The 21636-nt window shown below is 45.4% G+C and overlaps 1 protein-coding gene across 1 annotated transcript; it reads right to left on the minus strand.

Moving 5' to 3' along the window:
* Positions 1-241: 241 nt before the first annotated feature.
* LOC118707829 (lipopolysaccharide-binding protein-like) lies at positions 242-20466 on the minus strand. The gene is made up of 13 exons (XM_045574632.1): positions 20298-20466; positions 19513-19627; positions 18169-18297; positions 17156-17311; positions 15415-15478; positions 14018-14081; positions 12885-12976; positions 11960-12136; positions 10125-10322; positions 8650-8820; positions 3040-3103; positions 2290-2366; positions 242-325 (listed from the first exon to the last, which is right to left on the minus strand). Exons 1-13 carry the CDS (start codon positions 20419-20421, stop codon positions 242-244), a joined length of 1515 nt encoding a protein of 504 aa, XP_045430588.1. The 5' UTR covers positions 20422-20466.
* Between the last annotated feature and the right edge of the window lie 1170 nt (positions 20467-21636).

The raw sequence follows: 21636 nt of genomic DNA on the forward strand, positions 1-21636 counted from the left end.
TTCTATTCCTGGCCCTGTTCCAGTCACATGCGGGAGGCAACCAATCAATGTGTCTTTCTCACACCGGTGTTTATCTATCCCCCTCTACTCTAAAAATAATGGAAAAATCCTCAGATAAGGATAACAAAAAAGACCTACCCAAGGACTATTGGACCCATTTTAGTCACTGGTAGCTCCTGAAAAGATGCCAAGAAAAGGAATCTGGGTCCACTTAAAAGTTGGCAACTGGTAATGTCTGCTGCTATGGGGACACCAGGCACATCCTGTCAAATATCCGGTCATATTCCTGCTTCTGTGTCAAGCAGGAGCCACCCTGGTCCTCAGCCTGCAGAAATCAGGAGAGCATTACAACCAAGGGGACCCAGGAACTGGGCGGAAGGTCGAGGAGGCACAATCCTCACCTGGGAGCTGCAGGGTCCTGGAGGCCTGGTGCAGCAGCTGGGGGGAGATTTGAGAGCCGGGAGTATGGAAAGATGGACAGATTGAAAGTTCATTTTAAAAAGGCAATTTAGCCAGACAAATGTTGGAATTGAGGTGATGGTGAATACAGTTTGAGCCTTCAAGGGAGTCACTGATAAGTATATTGAGAATGTCATATTGCTCAGTTTTGTATACAGGGTAGAACTCCTTTCAACACTTCTTATAATGTGGGTCTTGTAAATTCCCTCACTTTTTATTTGTCCCATCTCAATAAATACACACCAAGGAAGTAACAAAAACAAGGCTGAGCTCCTTGTATCTGACACCTGCTCCCTTAACCATGGCATCAGATGACAGGTACAACTAAGGTGTTCCACATGTTTAACCTTGAGTAGGATGCTTTGGGCTGTGCGGTGACTGGACACGGTTCATGCTTTTTCTTCACCAAGGTTTATTTTAGGACCAGACAGGTAAGGCGATGAGCTCAGCTCCCCAGAGTAAAGCTGAGGACGGCTGCAAAGAACATGTAGGGACATGGGGAGGAGGAGGATGAAGCTGGGGAAGGTGTCCCATGGTCATGCGGACTTCCTGGTGATTAGTGTCCATGGGGACAGGGACACTCCTGGGAGAGGAAATGGAATGGTCACAGCCACTGGGACTCCACGGGGCAGGCAGGGCAAGTCCAGCTGTGGTGTGTCCACTCCTCCAGCCACAGGAGATCCTCAGTCTTCAGTCTAGTCAATGTTGGCCCCTATGAACAAGAAGTTCTGCAGAGAAGACAAAAGGGCAGACAGGAAAGGCCATTATCTGAGTTGTATAGGAGCTTCCTGGAAAGGAAACTCGGGGAGAGGCAAGTTATCGAATAAAAACCCAGTTAGTGCAGAAACCAAGACCTTAGGCTTTTATAAAAGGAGGTCTTTATAAAATTGTCCTTGCCCTAGCTGGTTTGGCTCAGTGGATAGAGAGCATCAGCCTGTGGACTGAAGGGTCCTGGGTTCGATTTCAATCAAAGGCACATGCCCAAGTTGCAGGCTCAAGCCCCAGTGTGGGGCATGCAGGAGGCAGCCAATCAATGATTTTCTCATCGATATTTCTATCCTCCATCACTGTAATCAAAAATATATTTTAAAATAAAAGTAAAACTTATCAGCTGTTGGCCCCCAATAAATTTTTGTATATCCTAAGCTTCTGGTTTCTGGAAGACATCCATAAACACTCCAAAATGTTTTCTCCCAGGGAATAATGTATACTCGGGTACTGCTGGAGTTCACTCCCCTCACATAATTCTGAGGATGTAGTCCTGGATTACCTTAGAGTAAAAAATATGATCAATACATTTTTTAAGAAGTTTTAAAAGAACATGAACAGTGAAGACATTGTAAACTAGTACTTTTGGATTTATATCATAAATTGTCCTATGATTGTCCCTGTCCCCTGCCTTGATGGGTTCCTACCACTAGAAGGCATGGCCAGTTTTTCTCCAGGATCATCCCTTGCTGCTGTAGGTAGGAGGGCTGCTCAGTGGCCCAGTGGGGATTCTCACTCCCCCAAGGACATTGAGGGCTTCTTCAGGTGGCCTCTCCTCACCTCCAAAGTTTTGCATCTAATCTGATGCCTTTGCACACCCTGCCATATATGGCTAAGGACCTTGCACATTGTATGTGTTCAATTAACATTGGACTTGCATTATTGAGAACTGAGCTATTGTGTATAAACCCAGATTTCAGATCATCAAAACCTACCATTTATACACCAAAATTCAAAACATTTTTTTCTGAAAATTAGGTCTAGGACCTAAATGGGAGTTAAGAACTCCCCCTAATATCCATCAACCCGAAAGCAGCCCACCAGGCCCCCCTTCTCACTGACCTTGTGGATTTGGAGCTGCACACTGTTGAGGTAAGTGTCCCTGGGCAGAGGCAGTGGGAAGCCTTCCTCAAGCTTCTCTGAAAGATAAACAGCAGAGTGGGCTGGACAGAAAACACTGGGAGGTGGGAGGTATGGAGACAGAGATTGCGTTTGCAGCCAGGCAATGAGAATGGACCACTATAATGGAGACTACTGGTTTCAGGGCTGTGTGTGTGTTTTTTCAGGGGTTGGGGGGAAATACACACAGGCAAACATTTGGAAAATCAGCCTCTAGGAGTCTCCAGCCTCCTGGGCTTCTATCCCTTCCAAGAGCCTTTCCTCAATCATCACCCAAAGTGGCCAGCACTGGGCTGTGCAGTTTCTATGCAGGGACTCATCCCCAAGCACCACAGTCCTGACCTGGCTCAGGACCCACGGTGTTAACTCCAGGTGTTCTCCATGTGCTGCCTGAGATACTTCCTCTTGGGTCTAACTCTTTGTGCTTTGGACTCAGCTTAGCTCTCACCTCCTGGGGTGACCTCTAAGTCATGTGCAGTGCCTCCTCCTAGCTCTGCAAACCCCAGTGCTTCCTCCTGTTGTGGCATTTATCAACTTCTACGTATGCCTTTCCCACAAAGTGTGACCTCTGAGGGGCAGTACCCCAGGCAGCACAGAATACAGGCTCAATTTGTTAAATAAATGAACCTTAAATGCTACAGAAAGGGCAGAATTCAACCTTCACATATGGCCGTCAGTAGCAGCTATTCTTACCATTGAAAGAGGGAAATATGATGTAGGATGCATAGTAATTGAAGATGGATTCCAGCAACCTCACCTGGAACAGGAGGGGCCAGAGCAAAAGGGTCAAATGAGGCATGAATAAAAGTGAGTCCAATAAAAGAACAGCTGCCCCACCTCTGGACACATCGACATGTCATTCCATTTACAAAAGAGGTTGATTGTCCTATCACTACCACAGATAAACAGCTCCCTGTTCACAGCCCCTCAAACTCCAACTCTTTGAACTTCATTCTCTGTAACTGCATGCAAGCTCATTTTAAGGCAAAATGAGCGCAGCCGTCATAGGGCTATCTACTTTGTGTGCATATTTTAAAGTTTGGTGGCAGAAATAGTAATGTGGTTGATTGTTGATTATAGAGTGCTGCCCCACATCCCGCTGGAATTGTTTTATAATGTGGTGCATGCCCCATATATTATCTCAAAAAGTCTCAATTTTGAAACCCATCAGGGATTGTGTACCTGGGTCACCATTGTTACAATAATGAACATACGTTGGGAGCTTATGTGAGACATTTTGTCAAAGCGTCTTACTGAATTCATTGTCCCATTTTATATGACAGCCCCCATTTGAGGTAACCGCTATTCCCATTTTACAGTCAGGGAAACTGAGGCTTAGAAAGGGTGAGTGATTTGCTAAGGTTACTCAGCTAGCAAGTGGCAGAGCTGATCTACGAGCCTAGCTCTGTCTCCCTTCAAAGCTCTTAATCTCAGTATCCCTGTCCTGTCGCCCCTTGAGCCCTCAGGCAATGCCTCTGTCAGGCTGGTTAACTTTCAGATGAGGTGTCTCATTTCCAGCAAGACTGCAGTGCGTCTTCTGGGACCTTGTCACTTCTTGAACCCCGTGATACCTGCTTGGACAAGACAGTCAAGAAATACTGAAAACAACTCACATTGAAGGAATCGATGTTGGAATGTTTCAGCTCCAATTTCAGCTTACTGTGCAGAGAAGAGAGAAGCATGCTCACTCCAGGCCTTGGCTAATACTTTTTCACACTGTGGGGTGCAGTCACTATGGGCAAGGGCATTTCAGGGCTGGGCACCCAACGGTTCCTCTGCAATGTAAGGCTTTAAGCATGCACTATGATTTAAGAAGTGGCTTTAAAAAATGTGTTATCTGAGCACTTTTGATAACTTGGAAGAGATGATGATGACATAAATATATACTGGAGAAAGTGGAATATAAAAAATAATGCACTGTATGTTTCCAGTTATATATAAATGTATATAAAAAAAAATAGACTGGAAGGAAACATGAAACTATTAAGAGTAATAGTCTCTATGGGGCAAGATTATAGGTGATTTTTGTTTAAACTTTTTTTATCTTGCCATGACCATGGATTATTTGTATTACATGGGAATAGACAACAAAAAATGGAAATTAGGCCCTGGCTGCTGTGGCTCAATTGGTTGGGCATTGTCCCGTGCACTGAAAGGTTGCCAGCTCAGTTTTTGTGGGGCACATACAAAAGGCAGCAGCCAGTCGATATTTTGCTCTCACATTGATGTTTCTTTCTCCCCTTTCTCTAGAGTTCAATTTAAAAAAAAATAAAAATATATATATATATATATTAAAATTAAAAAACAGAAAAGAGAGGCACCACAAATGGTAATGGCAGGCAGCTGGCGGCCACTGGAATGAAGGAAGGCAGAGGGACGCAGCACCTGGATTGCTGTCACTACAAAAGCCGAACACCAATTTCCTCATTGCTCCCTTTGGCTGCTGACCTGGTTCCCTTGTTCAGGAATTCTAATTACCCTAGACCAGTGGTCGGCAAATTCATTAGTCAACAGAGCCAAATATCAACAATACAATGATTGAAATTTCTTTTGAGAGCCAAATTTTTTAAACTTAAACTTCTTCTAACGCCACTTCTTCAAAATAGACTCGCCCAGGCCATAGTATTTTGTGGAAGAGCCACACTCAAGGGGCCAAAGAGCTGCATGTGGCTCGCGAACCGCAGCCCTAGACAGATCTCTGCTTTCTGCTCATGAGGCAGAGTAATTTTAATAATTCCAGAGTAAATTATTGGGTGAGATCCTCTGCTCACTTTGCTGTCTACTCAGACTAAGCTCTTGGCTAGCCTCCCTGATACTGCAGAGACCACCGCCCGCCCCCCTTCCCCTCTTCCCCCTCGCAAGCTAGGTCTATGCATACACTCAAATTCAGGCACCTCTAAAAGCTCACCATTAACTTATTTCTCTTTTTAAAAAATGATATTTTTAATTGATTTCAGAGAGGGAAAAACATTGGTGAGAGAAACATTGATTGGCTGCCTCCTGCAAGCCCCTTACTGGGAATCAAACCCTCAACTCAGGCATGTGCCCGATGGAGAATCCAACCTGCAACCTCCTTGTGCATTGAACACTACCAACTGAGCCACACTGGCTGGACTAGCTTTTCTTTTTAAAGACTTCTTGCAGAAATCTTCATTTGAATGGAGTTAGGGCATTCCATCAATCAACAGACATCTAAACCTGAGGCCAGGACTTTGTTCTTCTGATGAATCCATTGCACCTGTACCTCAGCAGGGAGCAGCAGCCAGAGCAGCTAAGACATGGGGCACAGGTGAGAGCTCTGGAAGAGAGGACCACTAGGGCCAGTGCCAACCACTGGGGGGCGGTATAGTCACTGCTGTTCAAAGCCTGAACTCCCTGATTAAATAAATACTTGTCTATTGATTTAGGTACTGCGATGGAGCAGTAAGCAGTGGTTTGGGGCACCTTTAATCCTCCATCCAAAATCTGCACTTTCTGGTGTGTAATATTGACATTTTTTTCAATCTTGTATGTAAAGGCCTTACAAATACAGCTCCAAACTCCACCCTCTCCAACAGGACTATTGTTCCTAAGCATTCCCTTTGCAGAAGTTTCAGCTCCTTCACTGGTGCCTATGAGGGGAAGTGAGGATCCCATAGTGATGGGGAACCTGAAGGTGACCTCTGGCACCTGGCAGCTCTTCTCAGCTTCTGGCTTTTCCCCTGAGGCATTGCCAATGTGCATTTTCCAGAGGGGCCAGATGAGAGAATGAGACAGCCCCAGTGGAGACAAATCTTCAGAAATAGATGATCTGACCACCCATTCCACACCCTCTGCTCACACCCACACCCATGGCCTCTTACCTTCCCGGGGTCACTGAGCCAAGGACCCTGCCGGAGCTCACACTGACGGTGGCGGAGATGTTAGTTCTCTAAAAGCAAAAGGACACCACCCAGGTTCTCAGGCTATGTAGGCATTGTGTTGACCCCCAGTCCGGAGACAAATCCCCAGAAATAGAAACCACAGCCAGATGTGGGACTTAGAGGCAGCTACTCAAGGATTATGGACTGACGATGCAGGATGTTAGTGGTTCCATAGCTAACTTTAAGAAAGGTGAGCTAAGATTTCTGAGGTTTCCATCTTTAAAAAAAAATTATTATTATTATTTTATTTGTTTATTTGAAGTGGGGGAGAGAGAGAAAGAGGCATTCATTTGTATGTGTTTTTGTGTTAATCCTCACCCGAGGACAATGTGTCCATTGATTTTTTTTTTTTTTTTTTTGTAGAGAGTGGAAAGGAGGGGAGAAACATTGACTTGAGAAAAACATATCAACTGATTGTTTCTCACATGCAGCTGGTACATGCACTTGGCTGGACTCAAACCTGGGACCCTTCGGTCCACAAGCTGATGCTCTATCTACTGAGCCAAACCGGCTAGGGCTGAGGTTTCCATCTTAATGGAAGCATCAAGAAGAGAGCGAATAAGCACTGTCTGCTATGGCTTGTGGTTAGAGTGTTGCCCCTTGAACCTAAGAGTCTTGGGTTTGAATCCTAGTCAAGGGCATGTACCTAGATGGAGGATTTGCTCCCTGCCCCTGGTAAGTGCATGTGTGGGAAGCAACCAGTTGATATGAGTGTGTGAGTGTGTGTGTGTGTGTGTGTGTGTGTGTGTGTGTGTCTTTCTCCCTAAGTCTTTTTGAAAAGTTGTGGGGGGGAAAACATCCTCAGGTGAGGATTATCTCACACATACATACTCACAAAAAAGAGAGAGAAAAGAATAATGAGGAATAAGCCCAAACTAGACTCAGAGTATTCGAATTGGGAGACCTACAAGCATGACTTTGGAGCAGACTATCAAGGGAAGTTCAGAGAATATCTGAGCACTTGTCAGATCCTCAGCCCTTGCCAGAAATAAGATTTGCAAATGTTTTCTCTGATTCTGGGGGCTGTCTTTTCACTTTCTAGAATGGCGGTGTCCTTGAAGTACAAGCTTTTAATTCTGACAAACTCCAATTTACCTATTTTTTATTTTGTTGCTTGTGCTTTTAAGTGATCGGCCTAACCCAAGGTCATGAAAATATATTGCTGTATCTCTATCTGAGAGTTTTATAGTTTCAGCTCTCACAGTTAGGTCTATGATCCTTTTGGAGTTAATTTTTGATTATGGTGGTCTGACTTCATTCTTTTGCATGTAGATGTACAATTGCCCCTGTACCATTTCCTGCAAGTCTGTTCTTCCACATTTAATTATGTTTGTTCCCTGGTTGAAAATCAATTGACTATAAATATGGGGAATTAATTCTGGATTCTTAATTCTATTCTATTGATATTTATATCTATCCTTGCACCAGTACCATACCATCTTGATTAGTGTAGCTTCATAGTACATTTTGAAATAGGAAAGTATGAGTTATGCAACTTTATTTTTATTTTTCAAGATTGCTTTGGCTATTCTGGGTTTCTTGAATTTACATATGAATTTTGGAATCAGCTTGTTATCTGGCAAAAAAAAATTTTTGATAGGGGTTATGTTGAGTCTATAAATCAATAGCAGGAGTATTGCTATTTTAAGAGTTCTTTAAATTTTATATCTTCTTTAAAAAGATAATTTGATGACTTTCATTTATAATAATTTAAATAGGGTTATGCTTTAAACAATTTTTTTTATAACCAACAGCAGCGATAAAGCTAAAATTTTCAACTCAGCTGGAGTGAATGACTTTTAAGGTTTCTTAAAACTCTGATAATATTAACTACTAGAGGCCCAGTGCACAAAATCCATGCACTCAGGTGGGGGTGTGTCCCTCAGCCCAGCCTGCACCCTCTCTCAGTCCGGTACCCCTTAGGGGATGACTGACTGTCGGCACCCTAGGGATTGGGCCTAAGCCGGCAGTTGGACATCCCTCTCGCAATCCGGAATTTCTCACTTCTTACCACTCAGCTCGCTGCTCCTTAGCATTGCCATGGAGGTGGGGGAGGATCCCACCACCACCACTATGCTTGCCAGCCCTGAGCCCAGCTTCTGGCTGAGCAGCACTCCCCCAGCTCCTGTGTTGAGTGTCTGCCCCCTGGTGATTAGTGTGCATCATAGCAACTGGTTGTTCCACTGTAATGGTCACTTAGGCTATTATATATAGAGATATAGGTGCCCTTGGGAAGCCTGACCATTCAGATCAGAATTGCAAGGCCCACTTATTCCTCTAATGGAAATAAATAGTCTCCAGCATCTATCAGCTGTGCAGTCTCCTAGTCTTTCAGCTGAGGGAGGGGCTTACACCCATGGCAAACATAACCCTTTGTTGCCCCAGCCAGAATCAGACTTACCGCCCTTAGTTGGAAGAGTGGCTCGTGGTTAGAAGAGTTGGGCATGAGGGCGAAGGCCTGGATGTTCATCACTGGCTTGAAGGTAACATTTCCAGGGGTGAAGATCAAGAATGGAGCTGATTCAGGTGATATCTCAAGTTCTAGTTCTGTATTGGGGTACAACCTGGACAGCTGTAGAAAGAGGGCAAAGCACAAATGGAGGGACTCTAGTTCAATCTCTAAGGGCCTGAGATCAGCAGTGGAAATATCACAGGATGGAGAAACTTGTATTTTCCAGAACTCCTCTTCTTTTCTCTTTTTTTAAATATTTTTTATTGATTTTTTACAGAGAGGAAGGGAGAGAGATAGAGAGCTAGAAACGTCGATGAGAGAGAAACATCAACCAGCTGCCTCTTGCACACCCCCCACCAGGGATGTGCCCACAACCAATGTACATGCCCTTGACTGGAATCGAACCTGGGACCTTTCAGTCCGCAGACTGACGCTCTACCGCTGAGCCAAACCGGTTTTGGCCAGAACTCCTTTTCAATAGATGGCTATTGTGGTTGGAAAGGGCACTCTGATAAAGAGTGTGAGATGAGTGAGACACCCAAATGGGCATGTTCCAATAAGAATAGATGGTTGCCTAGCTGTTGTGGCTCAGTAGAGTGTCAGCTTATGAACTAGAAGATCACAATTCAGTTCCTGGCCAGGGCACATGCCCAGGTCACAAACTCCATCTCCAGTGTGGGACATGCAAGAGGTAGCTGATCAATGATTCTCTCTTATCATTAATGTTTCCATCTCTCTCTCTCCCTCTCTCTTTCTCTCTGAAATATATATATATATATATATATATAAAGTATATACACACATACTTTTTTTGTTTTTTGTTTTTTTAAGAATGGATGGTCATTATACTTCCCTCTATGCTGGCCAATTTTTTTAACTAGTGTGCAAGTTTGGGGCTGAGCTGAATTGCCTGGTTCAAAAGAGGAAAGGCTGAGTGCTTTTCTTCACTCTGTTGCTGCCTCCTTTCAGCTATGCTCTACATAAACATCAAGCAAATATCAATTATTAGCCTGCTAACATGCCCCATTTGTGCCTTGGAAGGAATCTGTACACTGTAATGGTTGAGTGCTGTTGTCTCCCATTGACACAACTCAGTGGGGCAGGTACTATTGTTGTCTCTCTGACAAATGAGGAAACTAAGACCCAACAAGGGTGAGTTCCAAAGATAGAAAATAGCAGACTCACAATTTTTTAATTCTGAATTTAAAGAGGCAGTCTGAATCCAGATTCTCCATATTTATGCCATAAGGAATCAGAATGATGGGACTTTTATACAAAAGAAATGAACAATTTTTTTCTTTATCCACGCTTCTAATAGGTAAGCTGTTTGGAGAAAGTCTATGCATAGCTCAAATACAAACTCCACTTTGGCCTAGGTCAAGGGGCTTGCCTTGTCCTCTATGATGAGTAGGCCACGGTCTTACCTGAGGAATCACGGCCCCTAGTGATTTGGTGTGCAATTGAATTGGAAAGTCCAGAGGAATCTGCAGCAGAAGAAGCAGATGGCTGCTTACGAAGCAGGATATCATGGTGGTGAAAGGTGTAGTCTCAGAGTCCAGACAGTTTGGGTTCCACCATTTTTTAGCCGAGTGATTGCTGAGAAGCATGGTTAGCTTCTGTATCTGTAAAATGGGGATGATGATAATGACACTTGCTGTTCAGGCTGTGCGATGATTAAATGAGATAGTCTGTGGAGAAAGCCTGAAGTGCAGTACCTGGGACATACTAAATAGTACTTAATAAATGTCTGTTATTGCTATTTATTATTTTTCAGGATGATCCCCCTAAAAGGCCAATGAGGACTGATCAACTCCATAATCTGGATTTAGTGAGCTTCTAGATATAGCTTCCCCCAAAATCTGTTTCTCACCACCTCTCACCTTTCTCTACCCACCTCATGATCTTTCAGCTTGTTTTGGGGAACCCTGCCTATACCTGTTCTTAACCAACCTTCCTTCATCTCTCGTCCATCAAGATCCCCACTCTGTACCTGGGCAGCTCCTATGGCACTTATCACTGCATGGGCTCTGGAGCTGTGCTGCTCAGAACTCCCTTCAGGGGGGTCAGCAGAGAGGAGGGCAGCTGGCTGCCACTGCCTCACCTTCAGGCCGCACAGCATCCACACCTGCGGCACGCTCTCCCAGGCAGCTCCCAGCCCTTGTGCAGCATGGGTGGGGGGGTGGGGGTAGGGGGTAGAGCTGGAGAATTTTGTCAGGTAACTGCCAGGATTTGAAGAGACCAGCAGGAAAGGGCGCTCCCCCATCCCCATTGTCCATGTGGCATGGCATCTCTGAGGGTCAGATGTACCGATGCAGATGGGGGATCATCTTATTGCCAAGGGATCCCTGAACAAAAAGCCCCTGCTGTTCTGTGGACTCAGGGGGAAGAGGTGGAGGAGACAGGGTGGAGGGGAAGTAGAAAAGTACTGAGACTGAAGAAAACTGTCTTTGAGACCTCCGTCCGGAAGGGGTCTCATCAGAGGCACACAGTGTCTTACCTGAGGTGTCTCCTCCTCCCCATCTGTAAGGAGATCTCTGAACGGAGGTGTCTAGACTAGGAATGCTGATGTGCCAGTCTTGGGTTGGAGGGGGGCAGGGCTTGAGCTTCTATAATAGATACTGACAAGCACTGGCCCTGCCCCAGGTCTAATCTGGCCTGTGTAACTGTGTGAAAGAACACACGTAGGATTTTGGCTGGAAGCTGACTCCTCACTCTGCCTGTGTATGGTTCTCCTCCAATCAGCAGGCTTTGCTCTTGCACCCCACACCAGTGTGGCTGAGACTTCCCAGAGCTCTGCAGCAGCATGTCCACCTGGCTGCCATCCCTCTCTGTTCACAGGTGTGAGCACCACATCGCATCATAGTCTGAGGGCTCTCCCACCTCCTTCTTCTTTCTTTGATCCCTCACAGGATCCCTAATTAGACTCTTATAAGTCTAATGCTATCTGGGCATCTGCTGCCCGGAGAATCTGTTCTAACACACCAGAGTCCACCTTACTTTTGTAAATTCCTGCCAATAATAGCTAACACGTATGGTGCGACAGACACAAGCTCTTTACAATCTCTCATAGAACCCCTGGGGGATGGGGGGTCCATGTGCACAGACGGGGAAATTGAGGCACAGCCTGGCTTGGCACTCATTGTTGGGCAGGCTCCAAATTCCACATTCTTCCCCTAGCTTCCTAGGACATCCAGAGAGGGTCTACAGTCCCACTTGGTGCTCTCTCCTGGACCCTCAGCCTCCTCCATCCCCTACTCACATCCTCATTTCGGATGGTGAAGTTCATGTGCCCAGCCTCGTGGTAAACCCGGCTGGCCGTGTTGAAGACGTACTGGGAAACTGCAAAGTAGGCCATGCGGTTGTGCTCCGGGGGCAGCCGGATGGGAGGGGCATCAAAGGGGACTGGGGTGCGCTGGCTTCGGCTGAAGAATTCACCCTGGAGACAGAAGGACATATCAGTCACCCAGGGTTCCTTCCAGAGAGGCTGTCCGGCAGAGACATCCAAAGCCTGCCTGATGGAGGCCACCTGTGCTGGGAGGTAGGGGGGGACGGAGGGAAAGAAGGGGGCAGTTTCTCTCCAGAATGTGGGGTCAGGGGTCCTGAAAGATTCCCTCTGTCCCCACAACATCTAGGTCCTGACAGCTGCCTGAAATCCTTCTTTTGGTGGAGAGGTACGTCCTGTGTTCACTCGGGCTCAGGACACAGGACAGGCAGCCCAGCAGTGGTGAAAAGCGTGGACTCTGGAGCTAAACAGTATAAGTATGCATCCTAGTCTGCCAGCTAGTGGGCAGATAGTAATAACATTGCTGTCCTATGTATGTGCTAGGTGCCAGGTACTTGCTAAGCACTTTATACACATCTCACTTAATTCCTATGGCAACTTTATGGGGAAGACTATTATTATTATTCCAATTTAATAGAGGTTAATTCTTACAAGATTACCCACCACATAAGTGATAGAGCCAGGACTCAAGCTTAGCTCTCTGGACTCCAGACAGATTTACCACATTGGTTCAGAAACCTTGTTTTAGGTTTTGTTCTGCCGTGCTGAGTATCACATCTGCCCACTGTGGGCCCTGGTCAAGGATGTGGACTGGAGAGGGAGGGTAGGAGCTGACTCTGAGAGATGCATCTGATTTCCTGCCAGTTCTCAGCTCCAAGACTCTTTACCCACAACCCCTTACCTTGAAGGGCGTGTCCAGGCCTTGGGAGGTCACCTGGGGAGCTCCTACTAAACTGTAGTCAATGCCAGCAACCTGGTCAATCATCATGGTGACTATGGAATGGGAAAGGGACAGCATTATGAACAGTGGCTAAACTCAGCTGTGCAAATTCTATTAGGAAGCTCCTTTCACATGGACGGTAGCCCTTGGTGAGTGGAAATGGGCTAGGGCATATCCATGTATCTTCAGTCACAGAGAGTACTTCATTCACTTATTGATTAATTCATTAATTTAGTATTTACTGAGCATAAGTTCAGAGGAGGAAATAATCAGGTAATCAAGGAAATAAATGTTCAATTGTTAGTATGTTAGATGTTAGGTAGAAGTCCATGGGATGATGCCAGCCATATAACAGGAGTTAAATTGTGAGTAAAGTGACTTGCATGGTGAGTCAGGGAAAACTTCCCAGAGGAGGTGTTGCTTTGGCTGAGATCTGAAGGAACAGCAGGTGCTGACTGGGTGAAGGGGGGTACATGTGGAGAAAGGTGCAGGCAGAGGGAGTGATATGTGCAGAGATCTCACAGTGTTATGGAGCACTGCATGTTAGGGGGATGAATAGGGACCAGAGTGGCTGGCTGAGTTGGGGAAGGGAGCAAGGTAGAGCTGGAGACAGCGTTGTGGTGGTCTGGACCAGACCATGCAAGGCCTGGTCCCCCACAGCTGGCCCGTTATTCTGAGAGTCAGAGGAGACTTTCATAGATTTTGAGAAGAGGGGGAAACCTGACCTGATGTGTGATTGTAAAAGGTATCTGTGTCAGCCAGAGGGTCAGGGCTAGAAGGGTTCCCAGCCCTGCACAGGGAGGTCAGAGCACCCCTGGCTTGTAAAAGCAAACACATGATTCTCCCACATATTCCTAATTTTCTGCCCACCTTGTCATCCCAGCAGGCTTGTGAATCACCACCCTTAGTCACCTTCCTCCCCCACCTCTAGAGAACAGACCCCCCCAAGAGGTGGTCATCCCATATCTAACTCTGTAAGATGGAGGGATGCCCAATGGGGAAAATTCTCCCAGGGCTCTTGAGGGGGTGGTGGTTCTAGGGGCACTGGCTGCCATGGCATCTGATGGCACCCGAGAAGTGAGGGGACTCCCAACCTGGCAGAGTCCGGAGATAGGGCTCCAGGTATGAGGATGTTGACATCCTGACGATTCTGCAGATCTGCCGAGAAAGTGGGTGAGAAAGTCATGGGAGCCCTTCCTTCTCCCTCCTCCTGCCCCCTCTACTCTAGGAACCAAGTGTTATATCACCACCTTGTAGGTAGATATGTGAGGGGAGGGAGGGAGTATGGTGAAAAAAGAGAAGAGACCACTAACCCCCCCCCCCCGACACCTGGTCACTGTCCCACTTGGGCTTGGGCTGGCCTCGTAGACTGATGGGCTCAATTTAAGTTCCTAGAACCTGGTTACAAGTGGATGGTGGTCAAGTCAGCACTGCCCTAGGGTCTACCACTCTCATGGTTTTCTGGCAGCTGAGTGGCAAGCAATGTTGTACATAAATGCTTATATGAGAGAGCAAGGCACAAAGCAGAAGAGCTTCTAGGTACAAGAGGAAGCTCTTGAATTAGAGGCTACGCCACCCCATTCCCCAACCCCTTTGCCTCCTTTTCCTACTGGGGTTTCTATCATCAGTGAATCTGTCAAGGAGCATGGTGCCCAGTCTGTAGGCAGTACTAACTATGGCCACCAGAGGGCTTCAAAGTAAAGCCCTGGAGGGTCTGCTCCAGAATTGTATTCCTCAGTAGCCAATTTACTCCTCTGTAAACCATGAATTACAGCTTGGGAGATCCCAGAAGCCCGTAGTCCTGTGATTTCCTAATTCCAGCTATTCCTACTCCATCTCTGATGCTCCAGGATGTGTGTTGATTTGTACAAATATACACAAAGGCCAAGGCCTTGTCCAGAGGTGAGAAATACTGAGGGCCAACTCCAGTGCAGTTCTCAATATGATGCCTTTTCTTGGAGTGGGTAGTCTTACTTAAGAAACATTTTCCTATCTTCAAGATGAGACAGATTTCCTAAGTTTATCCTCTAAAAAGTTTTAGATTTGTTTTGGCATTTAAATCCTTAGACCAGTGGTCAGCGAACCTCGACTCTTGAGCCACATGCGGCTCGCAAGCCACAGTTTGCTGCTCTGTTGACTAATGAGTTTGCCGACCACTGCCTTAAACCATTGGAAATTGATTTTTGTGTATGGTGTGAGGCAGGGATCTGAAGCATATCTGATTTCTCCATATCTCTCTAATATTATCTATTAGATAATATTACATATTATCAACTACATATCAAACACTGTCCGTTTCAAATGCCAATTTAGATATGTGATCATACACTCTGGGGAAAGCCTTGAGGTTTGCCTTTGCACCACAAATGAGTAAGGTTTTTTTAGAGTAAATTCAAATGATAACCTACTTAAAAGACAAGACTGTTTCCAAATATCAAATACGCACCTGTCAATTATTTTTAATGGAAAAATTTACTTATCCTTTCTTTACCTCTTGTTTCAAGATATCTTTTATCTTGTTTTCAATTCTTTTATGGAAGAGGTTCAGGAGCCAGCTGAAGAAAAGAGGAAAGAGAGTCAGGACCCACTTTACGATGAACGGAGATTTCCAAGAAGACTACCCATAGATGTGACCTTCCCCATGTTATCCCAGGAAGACTGCAGCCAGGTGACTTTAACCCAAGGGTAGGTGACCCTTGGATACTGACATACGCCCACCTTTTAGACTGGCAGAAAGCTAAACCTTTGATGATATGCTGTGTTGACGGTGATGGGGGGAAACAGCCACTAACTAGCAAACCACGGCAAGAGCAATTTGCTAGTATATATTAAAAAGACAAAATGCACATACCGTTTAAAAATTTATCCTATAACTTATTTGTCCAGATGCCAATTGATATTATGCACAAGGTTATCCTTTGTAGCATTGTTTGTAGCAGCGAAAGACTGGAAGAAAACCCCTTACACTAAAAAGAGAAGTCTATCAATAGAGGACTAATTAATATTACATTTTAGTGTTTTTATATAATGGATACTTTGAAAAGGAAGCTCTTACGTTCAGGTGTGGAAGGAACAAGTGAATGACTAATTGCTAAGTGGCCAGATAAGTTGTGTGGTGGACTTTGCAGGGTACAAAGAATGGGTCTTACTCTCCTTACCATACCTTTAATAATGTAAATGTGTCCAAGTTCATTTGCATAGTTCAACATTCAAAAAGTGCAAAGGGTACAGAATGAAACCAACCAACTCTCTTTGACAGGGAACCAATATTAAGTGTCTAATGCCTCGTTCCTAAGAGTCTATGCCTGAACACGTAGATATTTTACCACTTTATGTTAACACATTTGGTAGCATGCTATAGAGAGCGCTATATCCCTAGCTCGCCTTACTTTGTTATGTCTTTGTAAGCTCTTCCAAGGTTCCAGCTCTTTCCAGGCTCCAGAAACACCCTTCCCTCCCTCTCACTTTCAACCCTAGGGGGTAATAGCTCCCTGCTGCTGCCAGGCTCCAGCGAATGTTCTCTTCATTAGATTCTTGTCAGTTAAGCCTTTTGAGTTGCCCTCGTTTCCTGCCAGGGTCTGAGTGATGCAGTGCAACCAAAACAGAGTAGGAGGCAGTTGCCATCATTCATTCGCGTAGCTTTGAGATGCTGGATTTTTTAAAACAAATTCAAATGGTAACCTACTAAAGGCAGTCTTGCCAAGAGGTGAGCAAACTTTCTTAAAGGTCCAGATAGTAAGTATTTTTGGCATTGCATGTTGCATGGTCTCTGTGGTAACTATTCAAGTCTGCTAACGTACTGCTAAAGCATCCAGAACAAATGCAAACAAATCAGTGTGGCTGCGTTCCAACGAAACTTCATCTACAAACACAGGTGGCCTGCTGGATTGGGCCCACAGACGTTAGTTCACTGACCTGTGATCTTTTGTTTTTTTTTAATCCTCACCCGAGGATATTTTTCCATTGATCTTTAGAAAGAGAGATTGGCAGGGAGAGAGAAACATTGATGTGAGAGAAACACATCGACTGGTCACCTCTCGCATGAGCCCTGACAGGGACTGGGAATCAGTCTGAGGGCTGATGCTCCAACCACTGAGTACACTAGCCAGGGCTGACCTCTGATTTTGATGAATCTTAAATCTTGCTCTTCTGGTCCATCAGGGACAGCCTGTGGGCAAGCTGGATGCCAAGGCAGTTCTGACAATTTCCAACAAGTGGATGGGGTGACTTACCTTAGGTGTCCAGAAATGTGGATGCTGATGTGGCCAACGGAGTTGCTGCAGTGGGCCACAGAGGCCGTGGGTCGTCCAGACCTGTCCTTGCCCAAGTTCAGATAAATCGAGATGGAAGCACCGTCCATACTCAGATCAAAAGTGCCCTGAAGGGTGCTGATTCGGAGAAATGAGAACCAAATGGGGAATAATCAGTCGCCTCCAGAAAGAGGAGCCAGGAGAACACAGACTCAGGCTTATCTCTTAGCTCCCCATTAACCAGCTTCGCATCCTGCCTGAGCCCTGGTGACCTAAAAATCGAAAGGCCTTTCAAGGTGAGAGGCAACAAGCATTTATTTGAGATTAATAACAACAGCTACTCAGGAAGCATTGATAAGGCAGAAGCCCAAGCAATGTTTCAATCAGGAGACAAAGGCAATGGGTATTTATGAGAAGGGGAAGGGGAACAATGATTCAATAGAAGGAAGGCATTTCTATTACTGAAGATATAACATAGTGATATTAATTCTAAATGCTGTTTTTAAATTTAACTCTAGGAGGCATCAGTCCAGTAGTCATATATCTACTGTCTTGTTATGTTTGCAAACAGTTCTTTGGGGCACAAGACTGTTTTAGGCTCAGTGCAAAGGTTATTTTGCCCCGTTTTAATATTCCAAAGGTTTGAGACATAAGACATGCAAGGCAGTTCCTCTGGCATAGCAGCTCTGGCTCTATTTTCAAGTGGCTTGATTTATATTATTTTGACAGCCACTTCTTACCATTAACTAAGACATCAGTGTTTACTGAGAATTTGCTATGCGCCAGGCATACTGCAAATACCTTACATCTGCTATTTTATTTAATCCACAAATGCATCTGGGCTGGGTTATATTAACCCTATTTTATAGATAATGAAACTGAAGCTTAGAGGTAATCAGAGCTGGGACCTTTAAAGATTGGACATCTAGAAGTGGAAGTCCAGAGTAGAACCCTTGCCCAGAGCTGAGAGACATTCTAATCCAAGTACTACTTACACAAAAGCCTTTTTCACCTTCCAGTTCCCTTGAATAGACATGTAGTTATTGGACAGGGAGGCTCTGACACCCCTCTTTGGGAACAGGCTCAGATCGGAGTCTCGGATTTGGAAGCTACGGATTCTCAGGCTGGGGAAGGAAGGCAGACTATTAAATCCAGAAAAACTAGGGCCACATCAGTCCTCTGAATGAATCCCCAGAATCCTCTCCAGCCTCTCACACTGTCTTTCTGTTTTATAGACTTAAACCACAGAGGACAACCAAGTCACTGAAACAACATCCTACGAGGTCTGGTGGGCTTTCCCTCCTCCAGGAAGATTTCCCTCAAGATCCAAGACTTTCCTCTCATTTGTGACACCTGCCTCCAATAGCTGCTCCTCCCCTTTGACTTCTGTCATGCTCACTGGGTCCACTGTATTCAGGAAATTGTCTCCAGGAAGGATTCCAAGAAGAGCCTTTTCTATTAATATCCCTAAGGGCTGACTCTGGACACTGAGGAGGTGGGGAAGAAAAATCCATGCAACTAAAGAGTGGATTAAAAAGGAGAAAGGAGCCCAGCCTGCATGGCTCAGTGGTTGAGTGTTGACCTATGAACAAAAAGGTCACAGTTCAATTCCCAGTCAAGGCACAAGCCAGGGTTTTGGGCTTGGTCCCCATTCCGCCACCTCCCCCCATCCCAAGCAAAAAGCAGTCAATCAATGATTCTCTCTCATCATTGATGTTTCTGTCTCTCTTTCCTTCTTCATTCCTCTCTGAGATCAGTAAAAACAGAGAGAGAGAGAGAGAGAGAGAGAGAGAGAGAGAGAGAGAGACTCTAATACTGAATATGTGAAAGTTGGAGGGAGAATAAGGTCATTAAGTCTTTTGGGAAGAGAGATGAGGAATTAGAACTTGTTCACCAGGGACCAGGAGGCCCCCTGCTTTATTCCTCACAGGGGATATGTGTGGATGCTGTCCTCACGAGATGGCATGCAAATAAAATGTGAATAGGTTCCAGAAAGACTCTAAGTCCTTGCTTACAGACCCCCACTAGGCTCTGGAGGGATGGATGGTATGTCTCAAGTAGGTTCCTAAGCTGGGCAATCAGGAGAGTGCCAGGGATTCCTGGTAGAGGGGAAATCCAGGGCCATTCCCTGCTGGGCTAGTGAAAGATTTCAAATGGTTTCTCTCCCATCCTGAAGATTCAGGAAACACATAGCACTTTTCAGAGGCCCCATAAGAGCTGTCTATAGTCCTTTTGCCTCTAGTTCAAGTGATGATACTATGTTTATCTCCCTTCCTCTTGGCCTTAGGCCCCCATTTTTCCTCCTCCATTGCCCCTGTGGTAAAGAATGGATACCTCACCTCGTAAACTCATAGCTCACACTTCCCATCCAACCAGCTTTGAAGCTTCCTGATAAATCAGGCACGTTGATGGTGGACAGTTCCTTCTTCAGGATGGCCATTCCATATTGGCGGGCTGGGAGCAAACAGAGGGAGTTAGCTCCTTCAGTGGTAGGTATCGGTTGAGTGGCCAGGTTTTGGAATCATAAAAGGACTAGGATTTAATGCAAGATTTGCCACTTACTGTTGGCATAATCCCAAGAAAGTCCCTTAAATTTCATAAACCTCAGTTTCCCCACATGTAAATGGTAATGATAATAATAATATAATAATAATACCAACCTGAGCCTGAGAATTAAATTAGATCATTAACTCAAAGTGTCAGGTAAATGGCAATCATTGTTATTTATTTATTCAACCAGATTGTGGAAGCAATGATGGAATACAATGGGACTTTTGAGGAATCATTTCCCACAGTGTGATCAAACCTTAGGGTTTTTCACCATTGCTTGGGCCACATGTCAACAATGCAGATACCTAGGCCCAACATCAGTCAATCTTGAATGAATCTCCAGAATTGTGTCTCAATAATTCTAATGTGGAGGCCCCACAGACCACCCAGGAAAAAAATACTGATCTAGTCCTACCCAACCTTTGATAATTCAAGATGAGGAAACTGAAGTTTAGAGGGTGGCATACCCATGGTTTCTAAGCCGGGCAGGGCACAACCTGAGATTTCAAAAATCCTGGTTACATCACTTTGATGAGCAACAGTGGGCACCAGAAGAATGATCAAACCCACTTACCATATTCCAGACCTCTCTTGGTGATCCTGACCACAAACCCAGGATTAGAAGCTCCTTCTCCAAACCTGGAGACCTCTGCTAGCAGTAGTAGGGCCATTACCACACAGTGTGGTCTGGTCATCATCTTGTCCTCAGCTTCTTCCTGGGCAGAGGTTGGTCAGAGTCTCTTCGTAGGAGCCTCCCTTACAGAAGGTGACAGCAGAGGCTGAGGTGCTTATAAACCCAGGGGCCAGATGAGGAACTGAGCCAGCTGGGAATGAGAGCAGGGAGGAGTCAAGGCTTTGGGGCAGCCCAAATTTCAGCAACTTGAGATGGGGAGAGGTTGTGGTTTATTTTTGGCCTGAGAGTAGCAAAAATGGTGCTCTATTGATAATTTCCAGCTTCTTCCTCTTCCAAGCACTGCTGAGAGCCAAAGGAGCCTCCCCACATCACCTGGCTCTAGCTGACACTCTCCATTCATTCCTCGTTATCTACAGAGTGAAACCTAAACACGCAGCCTAGCAGTGAAGGTCACCACAACTTGGCTGCGATGCACCTCTCCAACCGGAACTTCCACTGCCCAGCCTGCTGAGCCTTCACCCTGGCTTTGCTGTTCTCTACTTATATCAAGCAAGGCCATCTCAATTCAGTCTGCAAATACAACAAATGGATTCTGAAACTCTAGGCTCCAGAAACTTTTGATGTTGTCTTGCCTACATTGTTTTTCAGTCAACTTATTAAGGTACTAGAGGCCCAGTACACAAAATTCATGTATGGTTAGGGTCCCTAAACCTGGCCAGCAATAAGGGCCAATCTGTGGGGCAATATGTGGGTTGATTGGGGGGCCCCCACTTGCCGGTCCTGTCCCCAGCTGCCGCCACCAGTGTCCTTCCTTTGTGGGGTGACTGGTGGGGCAATTGGGGACCCCCATGGGCACCACTTTGGCTGGCCTGGGGCCTGCAGGCTGGGGGAAGCTCCTATGTTGAACATCTGCCCCTGGTGGTCAGTGTGTGTCATAGCAACTGGTCATTGTTGTTCTGCCATTTGGTCGATTTGCATATTAGGCTTTTATTATATAGGATAAGTTGCATTCAATAAATGCACACATTTTAAGTGTATAGTTCAATGAATCTTGACACATGTCTACACCCATGTAAACAAATTATAATAAAGATTTAAAATTTTTTAATATCCCAAGAAGTTCTTGCAATGTCCTTTTCCATCTTCTATTCCAGAAAACCACTGATACATTGCCCACCCTAGAACTTCATACAAATGGAACCATCCAGTACATCTGCCCTTCTGACTGCTTCTTTTATGCAGCATTATGTTTTGAGACTAATCCATTTGTTTTGTGTAT

The sequence above is a fragment of the Pipistrellus kuhlii genome, unplaced genomic scaffold (genome assembly GCF_014108245.1).
Source record: "Pipistrellus kuhlii isolate mPipKuh1 unplaced genomic scaffold, mPipKuh1.p scaffold_m20_p_6, whole genome shotgun sequence".
In the NCBI taxonomy this organism is placed as follows: Eukaryota; Metazoa; Chordata; class Mammalia; order Chiroptera; family Vespertilionidae; genus Pipistrellus; species Pipistrellus kuhlii.

What these genes read in the sequence shown, in the direction of transcription:
- LOC118707829 (XM_045574632.1), bottom strand. Translation starts at nt 20,421, where the DNA reads ATGATGACCAGACCACACTGTGTGGTAATGGCCCTACTACTGCTAGCA. An exon ending in GTGAGCTATGAGTTTACGAG is followed by an intron (nt 18,298 to 19,512) that starts GTGAGGTATCCA and finishes TTCCTTCCCCAG; the next exon opens with CCTGAGAATCCGTAGCTTCC. An exon ending in AAGGTGAAAAAGGCTTTTGT is followed by an intron (nt 17,312 to 18,168) that starts GTAAGTAGTACT and finishes TCTCCGAATCAG; the next exon opens with CACCCTTCAGGGCACTTTTG.